Consider the following 20,854-nt stretch of genomic DNA (forward strand, 5'->3'; position numbering starts at 1 on the left):
TAATATCTTCTTTCTTTCTAAAAAAAATAAAATCTTCTTTCCACAGAGCAAATAGCCTACTTATTTATTTGCTCTGGGGAAAGAAGAGAAGAAAATAGTAGGTTATTAGTAGTAAATATAGTAACAACAACAATAAAGTTGCATTTCCTCTAAAACAAATTTCAAGGCATCTCAAAGAGCAAAATAGCAATGTTGTCAGTTGTAGGTATTTGTTTTATTTATTCATTTGGGCGTTTTTTAATACCCCTCATTCGCTTCTTTTTCATGTATCCTTTTTTGTTGCTCACTACTACCTGCAGATCATCCTAAACACCTCTAGGGGGCGAAAGTAGAATTCTGATTATCTGAATCCATGTTTAGTTACCTACATGTGTATTTAGTCTCGAATAACTTTAAAGGGTTAGTTCACCCAAAAATGAAAATAAGCCTGTGTTTTACTCACCCTCGAGGCATCCTAGGTGTATATAACTTTCTTCTTTCAGACGAATCCAATCGCGAACGGCTTCCGCGTATGACAGATAGCGGAAGACATAGAAAAGTGTTTATTATGTTTGAAATATGGATATTTTTCGGACAAAAACGCCTGGATTCGCTACAGGAGGCCTCCATTCACCCCCTGGAGCCATGTGAGGCACGTTTTATTATGGATGCGCTGCTTTATTTAACGTGTTTTGGACTGTTAAAGAGAAACACCCGCCCACTACAATGATAAGAGCTTAGAAGAGCCAGGATAATATCTTTTATAATTAATAATATATTTTTAATATCAACTCCATAATATCAATATGAACTCCGATTGGATTCGTCTGAAAGAAAAAAGTCATATAGGCTACAGCTAGGATGGCTTGAGGGTAAGTAAAACACAGGCTAATTTTCATTCTATTAGCAGTTAGTCTGATAGGACTTGATTTCTATAATCTTATTTGCTTATTTTAGGTTTGTTTTGCTGAATGCACTGCAAAGATGGACTGTTTGACTACTAGCCTACTTGTTTATATGTCTGCACTCACACACTTTGTCTTCGGATTTATCTAAAACCTGTATATGCTCGCAGAAAAATGCCTGAAAAAGCTTATGACTCATGACAGTGTTTCCTTTTTCCTCTACCACAGTAATTCTCAAATCCTGCTTCTGGGGGCCCTGAGGCACGGCACATTGAGATGTCTTCCTCCTCTAACGCATCTAATTCAACTCATCATCTCATTATTAGAGGCTCCATGACCTGAATTGTGTGTAAGATTAGTGAGACTCCTAATATGTGCAATGCCACGGGGCCCCCAGGAGCTGGATTGAAAAAACACTCATCTAACACCATTTGAGTTGAAATTGCTCTTTCACAAAACCTTACAAATGCTAGCAAAACTAACAAAATGATTGTTAATTTTATCTAGTTTTTTTTTTAAACAAAAACGATTGTTTGTACACAAATTATTATTTTGTGTACAAATGTCAGAAAAATGGTCAATGTTTTATATGCAGATATGAAGAGCTGCAGGAAGATGTCAACTAAAAATTGCATAGTACACATAGGGCCTATTGCATACTAGAAATCCAAAACACTTAAAATGTTAAACCTATGCCACCTTTTTTTATATATTTTGTTAAATGATGCAGTATATTTGGTCAAGATGTTGATATTTATATTTTATATATTTATTTATGTTTTATTTGGTGCTTGTCTTTCCTAGTTATGTACTATTAAGTCTGTTCTGGCTGTGTACAAAAACAACAAGAGGCAAACAAACAAACATCAATAAATAATTTTATAGAAGAGAAAACATCCTAAAAGTATTTTCAGTTTATTTTTCATATATTAATTTGATCTTTTTTTTTATTATTATTATTATTATGAACAATATCAGAAAGATGCAGATAAACATCAGAACATGAACATGTGGGGGATACTGTAAAAATTAAAAGGTAATTAAATAAGTTAAAAAAATAAATGATACAGTCATACAATCATACGATCATTTTACAATCATAAAAGTTACTTATTTATGAATTTTTCTCTTATATTGGATGTTTTTAAGGCTTTTCTATTGGAGGAGATTCTTCGAAGTGATGAGTAAAGTAAATCAGATGTGAATATTTTACAATTAGGTTTAAAGTTAAGTCATCGTGCTTTGTGAATGTGGAATTAATATTTATTTGATCATAGCTGTGAAATGTTTCTTTTTTTCCTTTCTTTTGTTTGCTGTTCTCAAATTGAACTAGTACCTTGGGGCCACCTAGTGGGGAGTAGTAAATTACACCTGTCATGAATCTGATAAAATCCTTAATAACAACACTATTACCAGTAGATGGTATTTCTCATGACAACTAGAAACTCCTTTTTACTGGTTATGTAACTGGCGCATTATATACCTCCAAAAACGCTCCATAATGAACGTCAGTGTTTTTGATCAGCCATGGGCGGCCAGTGTTATCTTATCAGCTTTTAATAGTTTCTTATGAGGCACAGAATAATCCTCCTGCAGGGGTCGCATTTTGGCTCTAAAAGACAATTCCTTCACTGAAGCCACTTCACCTCTCACGGCGTTTGTTTTATTGGAAACATGTGTACACCAATATATGTAATCGGTTAAATTTGTCACATACAAGGATTGTTTTCTACCAGGAAAATGGATCGTTGTTTAGTAATCTGTGATTGGTTAATCCTAACCAGCGCTGAGAAAAGTAACAGAGAGCATATGACAAAGCTGTCCTCTTCAGATGCAATGTTGATGGTAAATTACGCCTGAAAAAATAACAGATACATTTTTAATGACATTAAAATAAAAAAAAACCTCAAACGAACAGTTAAAATAAGACAATTATTAAAAAAAAAACCTTCCAAACCACGCCCATTTCTATACCCATATCATGCTAATTGCCTTTCCACTCGCTTATTCCATTTCTATGGCTCCGGTGAGAGTCAGTCAGCTGGAGACTGGTCCAAAGCATCAGAAGAGAAAAAGAGGCGAGGAAATAAACAGCTATCATGGCATCGTTAAACCTCGGGTTCAACGGGGCTCGTAAAAAAGCGGCAGCGCGTATCAGAGCCGTAGAGAGGAGAAATCTGATCACCGTGTGCAGGTAAAATCTGATTACACATTCATCATCACTGCAGCACACCGGCGCGCGGAGCATGTGTGATGCTGATGTCACTGTTATTTTTTAGCACGTTAGTTTCTGTAAAATGCTGATGCTGGAGCCGGGGAGATGAGATGAGAGATTCTGTACTGCACACAGAAGCACTGGTCTCAGATCTGTCATCACAGCATCACGTCATATAGATGGAGTCCTTAGAAAAAGTGAATGATTCATGCAACATGGCTTTTACATTGTGCTCCAAGCTACTTAAAAGAAGGCATGTCAAAAAATGTGGCTTTTCTATGGTATGTTTTAAAAAAAGAAAAAGGTATGGTAGGATCATGGCACTCATCTAAAAAACAAAGACAACGTTTGGACATGATAAAAAAAGCAGATGGTCCATATGAATAGTTTTACACCATTTAATGGCAGTTTTTATATTAGAAAAGCTTGTGTCTTATAGCTGGTTATGAGTAAGGATTTTAACTAGGGAATGAATAATACGCAATGCCTTGAGAACTTTGTGACCCATTCTGTGTCACATAATGCATTGCTGAGAATTGTAGTATCTCTTTGCTGAAGTGGATACAGTACATCTTGTTTTACCTGGATGACTTGCTACATCTGCCAAAATGTGCAGTATACAACCGGATCACACTGCACTGGGCACTGTATCCCAAAATGCAACACACTCAATTTGACCTTCTATTTAGTGTGACCAATGAATCAGAAGTGATATCAACTTATTTTCTGATAAAAGTTTGCTGTGTGCTACCATTTATTGTTGCATACAATGTGTTTTTTGCACATGCTACAATATATAATGCAAAATATGCAACTTGGGCTTACTGGAAAAACATGCCTCTACTTAAATTTTGTATAAACTATGATTTTTGAACGAATACATTTTGATGTCTGCATCACATGACCAACTCAATGGCATTTCTGATGTAGTAAACTTGCTCAGCAGCCCACCTGGTACAGCATTGCACTTGCGAGGCAAGTCCTGTGAATCATTAATCATGATAAAATGGTTCAAGGACTTGGGGAATCAAACTAAAATGGCATGGTTCCTTTAGCAAATGCGTTTTATCTAATGTTTGATCAAAGACTTGTGGAATCAAGATAAAATAGCATGGTGTTTTTATCTAATGTTTGCTTTTGTTAACACTGTCAGTTAGGTTTAGTGTACAGTTTAGTGTAGGTGGTCAAACCCAAGGTTTAATACAGCTTTGATTTTTTTTTTGTGTGGATAAAACTGAACACACTTTTGTGCCATTCACTGGACATTTCACTTTGAAAGTCTTGTGAAATGCTCAAGAAGCAACGTAATAAAGCGTTGACGGATTCACATTTTAAGTAAAACTGAATGTACTTTTCGTGCCACTCACTGGAATATGATTAATTACATTAATATGTCTAATTAGTCCGTGCCACAAAGGCCACGTTTGAAGCAGGAAAAGCGTCTGTCTGAACACAAATGAATGTCATACCCATGAGGAGGCACAGCAGGAATCAGCCAATCAAAAAGCTTCAAGTGTGACGTGTCCACACATTTACAATCACAGTAAGACCGAAGCTCATGGCTCAGACAAATACAGCGATTTTTACTGTGTGTGTCTGAGGTAGAAAGAACAGAGGAACAGATAAGCAAAATCCATTTCCTCTCATGTTTATCCTGTGATATCTGATCCAGAGTTCATTCAGGACTGAAATAAATCACCGCAGGTCTTTTTGTTTTTGAGTGATAGCACAGTCTGTGACGTTCAGAGAATCATGAAAGAACGTTCACTATTTGTCAGAAAGTCTTGAATGAAGATTGTAATCTGAATAATTGCTGTAGATCAATGCTCCTAAAATGATCACTTCAAAGAAGTCCAGAGAATCTGGGACCTTCTCAACTGAAATGTCAGGCTGGTTTAATCTACGTGAGATGTGACAGGATGGCTTCTTCAGAAATTCAATTTTTGGAGATGGTTTTATCAGTATCAGATTTAATATTGTCGGTGTGACCTTTCATCAGGCTATTTTAAAGTAACTTCGCATCTCTATTTGTGCCATAAAATACTGTGTATCGCTAAACAATTCAAGCAGTAATATGATAATTGGTGCCACATGACCTCATTACATTATCATACTTACTGTAAGTGTTATTTTAGTATGATTTATATACTGTTATACTATTTATTAATTAAGTAATAATTAACTTTTTTCTCATTTTAATCTTCGTTTATGTTATAGGAATTTTATTCTGTGCTTTTGTAATTTTTTTATTTGCTTTAAAAAAAATATATATTTTTTTTTATTTACCTTTAATTTATTTTTAGGTTTTAGTTATTTTATTGCTTATTTACTTCAGTTAGCTGACAAGATAACATTTCTCTTTTTTTTTTCAACCTATACTTACTTATATACTTTAACCTAACATATTTATTTATTTATTTAGATTTATTTCAATTACCAAAATTATTTTTAATAGTTTTAGGCATAAGAGGGTGTATTTTAACGTCTTGCAAATTTTAAATGCTTGCAAATCCTTGGCATATAATGCTGCTGTGCATTTCATACTATTTTTGAGTTTTAAGTTACTTAACATGATATTTAACCATTACTCTCAAACTTTATTCTTTTTTTCCCCACATTTGCTCTGTGTGTTTTAGAAAGGAAATGTCAAGTAGTGAAATTATCTCTGAAATGACATTTGCATGAAGGCTGCTGGGTATTTGGAAGTCATGAGGAGACACATAAAAGCACAGGAGCTGCCGATAATGAAAAGGACAGTCATTTATGCCATAATTACATTTGATGAGACCATAATAAATGGCACTAATGGCGCTCCACAAAACACAAGACATCTCCTTTGACTCTCAAATGCTCTTTTAGGGTTTTTAAAAAAGCTTTAGTTTAGGGTTTTACAGAAGACTCCGCTTATTTTAGCTCTGAATTTGACGTCTATTTGTCTCCTTGCTGAACTCTGAGTTTCCTGAGGGTTTTTTTGTGTCCAAATAGAAGCATAGTTATTGTTAACTAAAACTAAAAGTATTAAAATCTTTTTTTGTTATATATAATAATGTTGAACTTAAAATATAATATATAAATCTAAAATTAAAATAATAACTGAGCATTAAATGATATTTAATGCATTAGGAGATGCATTAAAATATGACCAAATCTTAGAAGGCAGCATAATTATGTTAATTATTTGTATAACTAAAGCTTGTCAGTGCTTTACTGTACAAGCTATTAGAAATGTTTGTGTTTTTAAACTGTATTGTGTAGATTTCTTTGTGCTCATGATTGTGATTGTGTGTGTTTGAGTATACAGGTTCTCAGTGAAGACCCTCATTGATCGCTCATGCTTTGAGACGATAGACGACACATCTGCTGAGTTCATCAACTTTGTCTCTATTCTAGAACATATTCTCAGCCATAGACTGAAAGGTGAGGAAAAAAACACACATACTGTCCTGCTTCACTTTGAAATTGTAAACTGCATTTGATCTGAGCAGCACATTTTTAGCAAACTGACCTGGATTTGATAATAAATCCTCAACGTGTGTGAGCACAGCAAAACACCTGTATTATTTAATATGTGAATAGGGCATTTACATTTTAATGTACTTTAGAACAAAAACAGCCTGTTGCATTCTTAGAGAGAGGGTGGTCATTAAACTAAATTACCAGTGTTTTATATATTTATTTATTTATTTTTAGAAATATATAAATTGTTTATATACATAATATATTATGCATATAATACAAAAAACAACAACATACAACTGACAGAGCCTTAGAGAACAAATGAACTGACACACGCACTCAGAATAACTGTTGAAGTGAGCTGTGCCAGAAGCTTCACACACCATTACATAGCGATGCTGTGATACATGCTGCTAAAAGACCTACACACACACACACACACACACACAATCCAGCTGCTGTAATGAGGTATAAATACAGCACTGAGTGTCTCATTTTGGGTTCGAAGAGCTCAGACGACTCTCACAGCATGACAACACAGCTCTCACGCTCACTTACATATCGCTGTTTTTCAGCCTTTCAGCAATATTTGATCTCTCCATGTTTATGTATGTTCTCTGAAACCGCTTAAAAAGCAAAAAATCCCCGCAGAGCTCGTCACTTGCCGGATTCAACGCTTTCAATTACTAGCTCAGATATTTGCCCACAATGTCACTGCACTAAAACGTAGCACAACTGGATGCAAAAAAAAAAAAAAGAGAACTCTTTCTAGAAGAGTCTTGCATCTGAATGAATAGTACAGAGCTCTTCTTGAGGAATCAAACTGCTTTTACACTGCATTGTGTGTGTTTTCCTGCTGTAGGTCAGGTCAGCTGGTTTGGCTATGAGAGCCCGCGCAGTTTCTGGGATTACATACGTATAGCGTGTAGTAAAGTCCCGCACAGCTGCATCCACAGCATCGAGAACATGGAGAACGTTCGCAGCTCTAGAGCAAAGGTCAGGACGGACACATACGTCTGTGTTGCAGTGTCATTTAGTATTATTTATATACAGTTATAGTATTTATTATTATATGTGACCCTGGACCACAAAACCAGTCATAAGGGTCAATTTTTCAAAATTGAGATTTATACATCATCTGAAAGCTGAATAAATAAGCTTTTAAAGCTGAATAATATTTTGCCGAGATACAACTATTTGAAAATCTGGAATCTGAGGGCAATTGCTTCAAATATACCCATGCGACTTGAGGCTGGTTTTGTGGTCCAGGGTCACATATTGAATTAACTTTTTTATATCTTAGTTTATATTTTAATTTTGGTTTAAGTTTTAGCAATTCTGTTATATGCCTTTGTCATTTTTATTATTAAAAAAAAAATGTATTTAGCTTTAATTTATGTTTTATTTATATTAGCTTTAATGCATATTAATTTAAGTTTTAGTAATTTTAGTACTTCGAATTATTTAATTTCAGTTAGTTGCTAATGCAACATTTCTACATTTTTTATTTTAATAAAAAAAAAAATTTCATTTAAGTTTTCGTGTTAATTTTAGTTTACGTTTTAGAACCTTCATGTGCTTTTGCTATTTTTATGACTTTTTAATATTTTTATTTACCTAATTACCTAATTCATATTCATTTCAGTTTTAGTTTCAGTCATTTTAGTAATTCATTTTATTTTAGTAAGTTGCCAATGCAACATTTAAAAATTTTTTTTTTTTTTACTTAATAGACATCTAATAAAATATATATAAATATTAAGTAAAAAAAAAAAAGTTATTTTTTAAATAACAAATTTAAATAAAAAAAAATTTAAATGTTGCATTGGCAACTTACTAAAATAAAATGAATATTGGTATGGTGAAATATGACACCAAACCAGTTATTGTTGTAACTGGTTTGGTGTCATATTTCACCATGCTATCACAAAATATAAAGGGGATATTTTGTGATAGAGGAAACTCCCAGATCAGACTTGTCATCCGTCTCGGATGATGTTACTTCAGTGTTAAAGGCTTTAGTGGTTGACAGGTAAGAGCATCCCTCTCTCGTTCTTTCTCTCAGGGTCGTGCCTGGATGAGAGTGGCGTTAATGGAGAAGCGTTTGTCTGAATATATCTCTGCAGCTCTGAGAGACTTCAAAACTACAAGGTGACTTTCCACAGCCCTCAGACACACACTGAGACTCTTATATTTGATTGCAGGTTGATTGTGGTAAAATCTTTTTATGGGTCTCTCTCTCTGTTGTCAGCCTCTCCACAGCACAGATTGTTTAAACAGCGATTTTACTGAAATAAAAACAGCACCATATGACTTATTTAGCAAAATATTGAGGCACTTTCAAAATATTTGAGCAGTACGTCAACGTCTGGTTTAACTCGGTGGTTTTACTTTGGTGGCAGGACTGGTAAGACTTTTAAATGTTTCATTGTAGTATTGTGAAATAGTTTTACAGCTTATTTATGTGATGGCAAAGCTGCATTTTCAGCAGCCATTACTCCGTTCTTCAGCGCCACATGATCCTTCAGAAATCTTTTAGATATGCTGCTAATAAAAACATTTATTATTATCCGTGATGAAAACAGTTGTGCTAATTGTCGTTCTCTGGTCTTCATCAGTTTTGTGTGTTTGTTTGTCAGGAGGTTTTATGAGGAGGGCGCTGTAGTTCTGGGTGAGGAGGCGGGGCTTCTGGCAGATACTCTGATTGGACTGAATGCCATTGACTTCAGGTATATTCATGTTCATTCACTTCCTTTCTGTGGGTAGCAGTGACATTCAGCTGTGCCACAGCAGGACAGGATGATGATGATTTATTGTATGGGTGGTGCTCTATAAACACCTGCTGACACGAGCCACACACACACACACACACACACACACACAAATATAGATGCTGAGAACAGCCTCCGTATTGTTTTGTAGGATCATCACTTCCCATAATACTCTGCCACAGTGACATTCTCATCAAATAAAGTGCATTTGTTGGCTTATGCTGAAATTTTCATTCTTGATTGACAGTTTCTGTCTGAAAGGGGAGGGGCTTGATGAGAGCTGTCCCGTCGTCATTGACTACACACCGTACCTTAAATTCACACAAACGTAAGAGCACTACACAAAAACACACATATAAACATGCTGGCTTTGTGAACATGCTTTAGGCTTTCCTAATGCATGAGATTGAATATTATGTATGTGTGTGTGCTGTAGTTCTGACAGCATTAGCAGCGATGAGGAGGAAATGAGAACGCTGGGCAGCAGCGGCAGTGAAGCAGGCACTCCTGAATCCCACATGGCTGCCAGTCTGATGGCCGATCAGAGCACCTGGTACAGCAAGAGCAAAAGACTAGAGCAGAAATACAGAGTCGTGCTGGAACAGAAGGTGAGGACGACTACTAATCCTACTATTTCTGCAGTATGTATAGCCTACTGTGCGCAGTATGCTGAATTTTTGTATGCATAGAATACCCACATCTACTGCAGTTGCCAAAATGCGTAGTACACAACCAGAGCACACAGTGAGCTTCCCTTTTCTTGGTTTTCATTTGATGTGCATGCAAATCAACTTTTGAGCATGCTGCATTAAAAAAATATGTGTAAATTCATCATTTTGTAATGCATAACACTATCATTCAAAAGTTTAGGATTTTTGAAATGAGTCTTTTACACTCACCAAGGCTGCATTTATTTGATCAGAAATACAGTCAAAACAGTAGTGTTGTAAAATATTTTTACTAATTCAAATAAATGTAAAAAACGTCTTTTTATTTTAAATTCTATTATGAATAATTCAATATAAAGAGTAATATTTATTTGAAATATTATTCAAATGAATATTATTGAAATATTATTGATATATATATATATGTGTATATGTTTATATATATATATATATATATATATATTTATTTATTTATTTATTTATTTATGTAACAATGCAAAAGTCTTTACTGTCACTTTACTGTCAATTTAATGCATCCTTGTTGAATGAAATTTATTTATTAAAAAAAGACAAATTTACTGAACCCATACTTTTGATTGGTAGTATATACACTGATTCTGATACTGTACTGCTTTGCAGTGTTTGTTTTTAAACAAACAAACAAACAAACAAGTAAATAAATAAAACAAATTTTCAGCTGTTTCAATTCTTAAATTATTTTAAAATTGCCATGAAAAGTCTTTATTCCCTTAAGTATTCATATTTCCTAACTGTGTCAATAATGTACCAAGAATTTTAACATCTCTTTCTTTACTAATTCGACTGCAAAAAAAGCAAAATGATATAAAATGTAAAAATTCTCTATTTTTAGTCAGTCACGCTGCATGCTGTTTACATGCATTTTTTAAATAGTCTGTAGTATAGAATATATACTGTCATATATAAAATATATAGATCATAAACTATACAGGTGCATCTCAATAAATTAGAATGTCGTGGAAAAGTGTGACATTCTAATTTATTGAGATGCACCTGTATATACTGTGTGCCATATTCAGTAATCAGTATACTAGTTTCCCTATCATGTGAGATGAACTTTGAATGTTAAACTGAGCGTGAATATTTTCTAGATCAGTGATTCTCAGTGCTCCTGAGTGTGTCATATTTCCAGAATCTAGTCTGGCACCCTCAAATCAGGTCGTGGGGTCTGTACTGATGAGCGGATGAGTCAGTCAGGTGTGTTAGATAAGAGAGACATCCTGGGGGGACCCGGGAACAAGACCAGCAAATACTGACACAGATCACATGAATTATTATAATTATTTAGGGTTATCTGGAGGAGCTGGTGCATCTGAGGGAAGCTCAGCTCTCCGAGTCTGTCTCTCAGAATAAATCTCTACTGCAACGACTCACAGACACCAAAATCAGCCACAAACTGGAGAAAGAGCAGCTGGAGATCATCATACTGGAGCTGCAGGATCAGCTGTAAGTTTGAACCAGTGCTTATTTAGTATGTGTATATCATCACCTCTTTTATACATATATACACTATATTTTATATTTTATGTGTGTAAATTAACTTTTCCACAACATTCTAATTTATTGAGATGCACATGTATGTATGTATGCGCTTTTATAGTATTTTGTATTTTTTATATTGTTTTAATTTTAATGACAGTTACATTTTAGTAATTTGTTATGTGCTTTTGTATTTTTTGTAATTGTTTTTTTGTTTTAGTTTTACTGATTTTAGTTCTAATTTTAGTAAACTTATGTTTTTTTTAGTTAAAGGGGTGGTTCACTGGTTTTTTTCTAGGCTTGATTGTGTTTATGGGGTGCAGTCTAACATGTGTTAATGCTTCGTTTTTAAAAAAACGCATTATTTTTCACATAATTTACCTTTATTCCACACCGCTCTGTCCCTTCTCTGAGAAAAGGGCTGATCGTGTCCTTCTTTTATGAAGCCCCGCCCTCAGAAATACGCGATGGGCTCTGATTGTTTAGTTAGCCCAGTGTGTTGTGATTGGCTAAACCGCCTCTAATCGTCCCGCCCCTCACCTCGGCGGCATGTGCTCCGGTTCTATGTAAACAACGGCATCGTTAATATCACTTATAAGTTTGAGCCCGATTGCGAAGCAGAGGATATTATTGAAGAGGATTGTGCAGAACCTGTGCAAGCACGGCTTTTAATGGTAGGCCTATGTTTTTTGTTTGTTGTTGTCTCATACTTTTAGATACGCTGTTATTTGCGGGGTTTATCTGGGTTTGTGATGTCATGAACCCGGGAAGTAACTCATTGTAGTCCCTACGAGCCGTTTTTGTAGGCATTAAACTGCCAGAATTTTAAAAGACGATATCTCCATTTGCATTGAACTTTCAGCTTTGTAGCTTTGCAGATATTGTTTATGCTCAAACAGCAACATTAGACACTAACTAACGTTAATAAAGTGAAATCGCAATGAACCACCCCTTTAAGTTCAAGGTATTTTGTGAAGTTATGTTTTTCATCTAATATTTACATTTTATTTTAAATATATTTAGTTATCAAAAGCCATTTTTTTAGTTTTAGTTAACAATAACAGCACTACAAAAATGTAATATAATGTTCTTTATCATTTCATCATCATTTAATGAATTATTGTCATCAATATATCTTTTTTAAAAAGCAGACTTTGTGAATAAGATGCAAACTTTAATGATCTATAAATTACCTAATTTGCATAGAAATTACATGTGTTAAAAAGAAACAATGTGTTAAAGGGATAGTTCACCCAAAAATGAAAATTCTGTCATCATTTACTCACCCTCAAGTTGTTCCAAACCTGTATGATTTTTTTTGTTCTGCTAAACACACACACACACACACACACACGTTTGTTTTTGTGAATTGTGGGGACATTCCATAGGCGTAATGGTTTTTATACTGTACAAACTGTATTTTCTATCGCCGTACACCAACCCTACACCTAACCCTACCCCTTACAGGAAACTTTGTGCATTTTTACTTTCTCAAAAAAACTCACTCTGTATGATTTATAAGGGTTTTGAAAAATGGGGACATGTGGTAATGTCCTCATAAGTCACCTCCTCCTTGTAATACCTATGTCATACCCATGTCATGTGACACATTTTGAAGAATGTGAGTAACCAAACAGTTTATGGTTCCCATTGACTTACATAATTTTTTCCCCCCATACTTTGGAAGTAAATAGGTACCAGCAACTGTTGGGTTACCAATATTTATCAAATTATATATAAATGATGACAGAATTTTCATTTTTAAGTGAACTGCAGGGGAATACTTAAGGCAAACTCGGCACATTTTGAACCTAATTAAAATGAATTGTGATTAGTTAGTGAATATGACACTGTATTTCATACTGAAATGCTGCACACAAAACTGGCACAACTGTTTGCTAAACTTGCCTGTGTAAGTATGATTCATGCTCATGGAAATGTGCAGTTGCTGGAGGGGAAAGGTTAATTATCTGTGCGGTGTGTTCTCATGTATCATCTGATATTATGCTCTGTGCTGTGTAGCAGAAGAACGGTTAATCTTTAGTGTTTTCCGTGGCTGCAGAGTGTCTGAATGTTTCCTGCCTCCCGAGTCCTCCGATTCGTTTCTCCTCTCATTCTGTCAGACAGCTGGAGTCCACGGTTCAACTGAGCTCTGGAGATCCGTGTGCTCGAGGAGACGTCAGCAGCTCGACCAGAGCAGGGTTGCTATGGAGACAGACGCAAATACGTTAATAGATGATTGCAGCATGTAAGCAGAGAGAGGATTTGATCGATGGACTGGAGGAATGAATGAAAGACTAGAGGAGAGACTGATGGGAGAATGTGTTTGTTTGCAAACTATCTATCTATCTACAAAGTCAAAAAGATTTAATTTTTTTTAAAGGAATTATATTTTTTCAGCAAGGATGCATTAAATTGATTAAAAGTGACAGTAAATACCTTTATAATGATAAAATAGATAAATAAATAAATCACGTTTTTTTTTCTTTTAGTTTTCTATTCATCAAAGAATACTGAAAAGATATATTGTTTCACAGTTTCCACAAAAATATAAACAGCAAAAAAACTATATTAAAATGATTTCTGAAGGATCATGTGACACTGAAGACTGGAGTAATGATGCTGAAGATTCAGCATTGCTATCACAGAAATAAATTCCATTTTAAAATATATTCAAATAGAAAACAGTTCTTTTAAATTGTAATAATATTTCACAATATTACTGTTTTTACTGTATGTTTGATCAAATATTTGCAGCCTTGCTGAGCATAAGGGACTTTTTTCAAAAACATTAAAAAATATTGCCGACCCCAAACTGTTGTACAGTAGTGTATATTATGCAGTGTGCAGTATGCTAGTTAGTATTTCATTATAGTCATCTAGTTTGATCTGGAAAGACATCGCTCATGGTCAGGTGTTTAATTGGATCATGATGGTCATTCGCTGCATTGCAGAAATAGAACAGGGTCTTAAATCTGTGTCTGGCAATAGCTGCTTGGATCCGGTTATAAAAGATAAACTTTTTAAGCTGACTTGCTTATATGTTGTTTATCTCAGTAGATACAAGTACGTCTTTGTACATGCGAAGCTGTTTGTGTTTCTCTGTATCCGCTGCTACGGACCATCTGTGCGAATCAATACAGATGTCCGTGAGAGTTCGCAGACCACTATTAGTGATTTTTCAGCTGAGTAGTCAGTTTTGAAATCCAATTGCTGAGGTTAAAGACTCTGAATATTTGATGCTGAATGCCATGTTTCAGATGTTAGGCTTTGATCAGTGACTTGTTGATAAAGATGGATTTTGGAGAAGGTTTGGGCAGGTGTTTGTGTGATAGGAGGTAAAATTTTAGACAAGCCGGGTTGATTTCCTGCTGTATAAATTAGGGCTGCACAATGGTTAAATTGATAATCATGATAAAAAAAGTGTCCAGATTAATTATATTTAATTAATCAAGAGTAGCAGAAATCGTGATTGTGAATAAAAAAAAACTGATCGTGCAGCCCTAGTACATATACTGCTTTTTCAGCTTTTTAGCACTGTCTCTTTAAATGATAATGTTTGTTTCTCCAGGACGGTGATGAAGAACCATGACCTTCGCTCCAGACAGGAGCTTACCTCGCACCTGACAAACCAATGGCCCTCACCTGGTGCCTTGGATACTAATGCAGTTGCCTTGGATACGCTCCTGTACAGGAAACGCACAGGACCATGGGAAGAGTATGTGCTTTCTGTTTTTGTATCTCGTCAATGTATCCTCTCCGATTACGCACGTCCTTATGAGATACATGCAGCTTCACACCGCAACTCATCTCATATTGGATTCCAGTCGAGTTGCTGGTGCTCAGCGAATGATCCAGGAAGCAAAGGCTCTCAGGCTCTAGTTTTAGCTCGCATCTGCAGCTCTCGAATCACATTACAGTATTGGCATGCTTCCTACAGCAATCGCTCTCATGTATTGATAACCCACAGAGGTTATTAAATGGGCTGATCTAATTGTAACCCAAACTTCAGTGGTGTTTGTGATGAAAACATATAATGTTATTTTCAATTATTTTATTACATTGTTTTCATGACAATTAAGCACATTTCCTCCCCAAATTTTTATTGCTGTCATGTGTATAGACTTATATTATTGTCAGTAGTGATTCTTGTTAGATTTTCATTACTTAAATGCTATTGTTTAGCGCATTATAGTTTTTATGTACTGTAAATCAGCATAAATGAAATCAGCACAAATACTATCATGATATATAAATATTCTTGTTTTTATATATTTTTTTCACATAACAGTAATAGGAATATTACTCAATATTTAATTTTTCAGTGTATTTATTTACATAATATACAGTCACAATTTAAATAAAATCTTAATGTCCTAAATCTTAATGTTCTAAAATAAAAAAAATTAAAAATTAATCTAAATTATTAAAAGATAGACGTTAGATAGACCCTAACCCTAAGCAAGATATACTTTTAAAAATGTTAAGGAAATATTAATATATTAAGTTTTTTCATTTATGTAATATATAGTTTTTTTTTCATAATTTTAGTATGACATCACATTGTAATATATACTGTATATATATACACACACACACACACACACACGCACACACACACACACACACAATTGATTTATAGATTTTTTTTTTTTAATTTGTGACTTGTACATGTTCTTTATTTGTGTGTGAGCACAGGAAAAGCTTCCAGAGTTTGGAGCAGCTTTCTGCAGATATGAGTATCTCTCAGATGTCTCTGGAGCCAGCACAACTGAACACGCACAGTCTGGACAGCAAGGCAGGACTTACACACTGGCACGGAGAAGGTTTGTGATGCATGTGTGTGTATGTGTGTGTGTGTCCGCTATGGTGACATCATTCTCTGATAACCAGCTCTATTATAGATGATGTCATTTCACAATGGAAGGGTCCTTACTCCACCTGAGTAACTCAATATTTGTGTTAATCTCACGAAACCCCCCACAATAAAAAGAAGAAAAATGGGAAATGACATTTTTCTCAAAGGAAATGAGGCATATTTTAAGACAATTAAGAATTTATGTAGTTTGGAGTTTCAATTAAAAAAATCTTCTCAAAAGAATTTCTCAAAAATGAAAATTAGCATAAAGGCAGTACAACTATAAACTAATGTATAAAACACTTAAATCTTGTATAAATGAATGTTTCTAATTAATAATGACATTTTTGCAGTAACGAGAACCGAAAAGAGTGACAAAATGTAAATAATACAACACAAAAACAGTTAACGGTCCTAAAATATGCAAAATATGATTCAGTTGTGACAAAATGTCAATAATATAATACAAAAACAGTTAATGGTCCTAAAATATGCAAAATATGATTCAATTGTGTTTTTAAAAAAGTGCTTAAATCACAGTTGATAATTGATTTTGGTTTGTTCACTTATCAACATTCATCATTTAACAGTCAGGTTGAGAGCAATGCATTGTGGGGTGGTTAGAGTATCTCGAGTTATTTTAATATTATTTATATTCGATTATAGTATTTATTAATATTTTGAATAAGCTTGTATATTTATATTTTCAGTATAATTTCAGTTTAGGTTTTAGTCATTTTATGTGCTTTTTTTTTTATTGTGTTCCCCTTTTTTATTTAACTTTAATGCAGTTTTATTATATTTGAGTAATTTTAGTATTTGAAAAACGTAAAAATGAGAAATGTTGCCTTGGTAACTATTAGTTTTCATCTAACACTTACATTTTAGCTTGATTTTAATTACTCAACTCAATTTTGAATAGTTTTATTTTGAATTAAAAACAACTATTGTGTCTACTGCTCTGCCTTTTGTCTGTTCAATAATATCATCCTCGCTCATGTGTGAAAGGACATCAGTGATACTACTGTGTGCTTGTGTGTTCACAGGGAAAGAGGATACTCCGTCTCTGAGGGGTTTGTGTGGTTCCTTAACCTCAATGGCCAGTTACAAATCTCTGGCCAGTCTGAAGTCCAGCGAGTATCTGGCCAGTCCAACAACAGACATGACCAGCCCAGGACTCACTCCGTCCTGAGAGACAAGTATGGACATATAAACACATACACAAACACACCGGCCTGCTTCAGATGGTGTGGCCTTCGAATTGAAGTGAAGAAATGGAAATCTACCTATCGGTATCATCCTCAGAGACATTTCAGCTAGACAAGATGAAACCCCAGTGCTGTCCTGACTGGTTTTAGTTCAATTTGAAGTGCAGTTTCATTTTTAGATGTGAACATTTGGTCGTTGAAGTCCATAGCTAGTGTAGGCATTAGCATTAGTGAATATTGAGCATAATGTATGATGATGAATGACAATCTTGACTCAGGACATCAGTGAATTTCAGCTGTTTGTGAAATTTAGTTGATCTAATGTTGTTCAAATGTCAGCTGTTTTTGGAAAGTCCACAGATAAAGGTTTTCATGGTGTTTTAGTTTTTGCTTCTGTTTGATTTGATTTGATTTTAAATGTTAGATTTAGTTTTATTTAATTCAATATTTTATTGTATTTTAACTTTGATTTAACTTCTTGTCTCACGATTTTATTTTATTTTAAATATTACATTTCATTTTTTAGTTCCATTTCTTATTTTATTTTATTTTTATAAATAAAACCACTTTTCTTTATAAATTACGTCAATTATTGTAATTAATCTAGCCCCTCTCTACACATTTTGGTTCCTTAAAAAAAAACTTTTAAAATTGACATGCCAAGTAAAATACATTTTAAACTATTTTTAACAGCTTTCAAAATATTAACATAAACATATAGCTGTGAAATTTCAGTAAGAAAAATATTTAGGACTTTAACCTAATTGTATCCATCAGAAATTGTTTAAATTGTGAGAAGTGGCTGTTCCATGTCAGAACGGGAAAAACTGGAGCCATAATAATATTAAATCCGATTCGATTATGACAGAAATGTTAACAACAATACTGCTTTGTTCACTTGCCTTCATTTGTCTTTTTAGGGAGTAAGAGGAATATGATTTCAGACATTTCTCTGGTGTGCTGGATGTGGATGCTATTACATTTAGTTCTCGTCTCTGGCTTTTAACTAAAGTGTTTGAGATTCACTCTGTCCTCTTACATGGAGAGGTCTTCCATATTCATCAGTTCTGTGATTTACATAATCATACAGCACTCAAACATTGGTTTTGCATTTTTTGCAGATAGTGGCTAATGTGTACTAGTGTAAAGCATAAATAAAGAAGAAGAATATGGATGACAAATAATATGTTGCATATTGGACTGGAACAAGAATGTATTCAAAATCAAAGATCTTTAACGTAATAACGTCTGAACTAGTTTTGTCAATTTAATGGGATTAATTATAAAAAAAGACTAAAAAATTATTAGAGTTAATAATTTCTTCTAATTTGTATGTAAATGCTGTAATTTCTTACCTCCAGAACAATTCAAGCTTATAGTACCACATTGTGTTTGACTGTATAATGAGGCTGTGGACAATAGACCAGTGATGTTCAATGACATGGACATAAATAATATTGACTTCAAAGCCATTTTTTAAATGTCAATTCCATGCTTTTCATCGGCCACAGTTCTCTTCATTATAGGGCTTTTTATGTGTGGTTAATTTGATTACAAAACTAGAATGTCATAATTAATGTGCAGTATTTAATTAATTGTTAATCCATTGATGAATCCCATTTTTATTTAAATGTAAGGTGTAATTGTAGAATTAATTGGTAAAGTTGTGTTTGAAGTTCAAGTTGAATACTCCTAATACTGCTGCTGATAATTATTTTTAAAAATTCCATTAAATATTACTAGTGTGATTTGATCATAAAACAGACCTGTTTATAAAATCAGTTTACGAGGCATGCCAAGCCATGGATTATATGTAAAAAATAATTTAAAGTGTTAAGAAATGTGTATGATTACTCATGAGCATCAGTACAGTCATAACAGAAATTGCAAACACATATGCAGAATTCCCTTTGTTGCCGCTCATCAAAAATAGTCGTCAGCTCGAACATTGCCTTGCTGAATATCCATGTAGAAGAATGTCTCGTCTGCCTGTGTGTGACTTCAGTTCAGTACCGCAGAAATGCATGTTTTACACTGTTCAGAGCTCGTCTTTTCAGAAGCCAGTACATCTAAATGTGCATCTCAAGGTTTTTTTGAGATTCTTACAGCACTGTTTGATTTAAAATGTGCAATTAAATGTGTAGAGTGGAATGAAGGAAATGCATTTCAGTATTACTTTTCAGTTTCAAGAGTTTTAGAGAAAAGTTAACACTTGTTTGAAACTCTGCAGAATTGTCGCCTTTACAGACATTTTTGAATGTATATGGTTTCTCAATGCTTTGAAATCTGTTTTTGTGATTGAGTTTTTCTTTCTTTAATTTTCTGTTGCACGGTGACGGAAATAAATGGGGTGAGGATAATGAGGGCGCACTGAGATGAATATCATATATTCAGCTAATTATAATTCAGCCTCAATATGTTTAGTCAAATTTTACTTTATGTCCTCATCTATGATCATGTTTTTTTCAATAAATTCTAATGTAAATACAGGCTTGGCTGAATGCTGGTTTTGTCTCATTGGCTATGTGTGCAATGGAATACTAGCTTACAGAGCACTTTGTATGCATTCAACATTTTTTGTCACACAACCTCATCATGTTGCATGTTTAGTTTGGTGTTATCAATATAAATTAATTGCAATTGTGTAAAAACTGAATGTAAAAAAAGAGATTGCTGAAATTAATTCTGATTCTTTCATCACACTGGAAGTGGAAGGTAAATAGATTACAATTTTGTACATCGCATAAGATCTTATGCGCTCCTGGTTCAAGCAACATAAAGCTGTAAATCTAATTAAAATAACTAGAGACAATATTCTGGACTGAATAAAGAAATCGAGACAAATTTGAAATCATTCTTCATTACTGAAGCACTTAAAAAGCAGAGGACATACAGTGCAATTTAAAAAGTTGCGAATATTCATACTTAATTGTTAGGCATTGGGTCAAGAAATATATTAATCAACAATTAAAAAAATCTATTATTTAAGTACAGAAAAATTCAAATCCCCTCATCGGTCTCATTTTTGGCACCATTTGCACACACTGACTTCTTTTAACACAAACCTCGAAAATACATGACTGAAACACTACTAAGACATTTAACTAACAATTAAAAGTCAACCAGCCTGAACAGGTAGAAAACAGATTACAAGGATTATCATGTCTGATGGGAATACATTTGGTGTCAATTTACTAAAAAAAAAAAGGGGGGGGGGGGGGGGGGGCTTGAAAAATTTTTTCTCTACAAAAGGGGGGCCCGGCAGAAAAGGTTTGG

The 20,854-nt window shown here is 34.1% G+C and overlaps 1 protein-coding gene across 1 annotated transcript; it reads left to right on the forward strand.

Annotated features, from left to right (window-relative positions):
• Nucleotides 1–2,911: 2,911 nt before the first annotated feature.
• rundc3b (RUN domain containing 3b) lies at nt 2,912–17,817 on the forward strand. The gene is made up of 11 exons (XM_016458209.1): nt 2,912–3,078; nt 6,401–6,516; nt 7,418–7,551; nt 8,621–8,706; nt 9,195–9,284; nt 9,574–9,654; nt 9,763–9,934; nt 11,322–11,479; nt 15,084–15,230; nt 16,211–16,338; nt 17,417–17,817. The coding sequence occupies exons 1-11, from the start codon at nt 2,984–2,986 to the stop codon at nt 17,560–17,562; spliced, it is 1,353 nt and encodes a 450-aa protein (XP_016313695.1). The 5' UTR covers nt 2,912–2,983; the 3' UTR covers nt 17,563–17,817.
• Nucleotides 17,818–20,854: the final 3,037 nt, after the last annotated feature.

The sequence above is a fragment of the Sinocyclocheilus anshuiensis genome, unplaced genomic scaffold (genome assembly GCF_001515605.1).
Source record: "Sinocyclocheilus anshuiensis isolate Anshui unplaced genomic scaffold, SAMN03320099.WGS_v1.1 scaffold267, whole genome shotgun sequence".
Lineage (NCBI taxonomy): Eukaryota > Metazoa > Chordata > Actinopteri > Cypriniformes > Cyprinidae > Sinocyclocheilus > Sinocyclocheilus anshuiensis.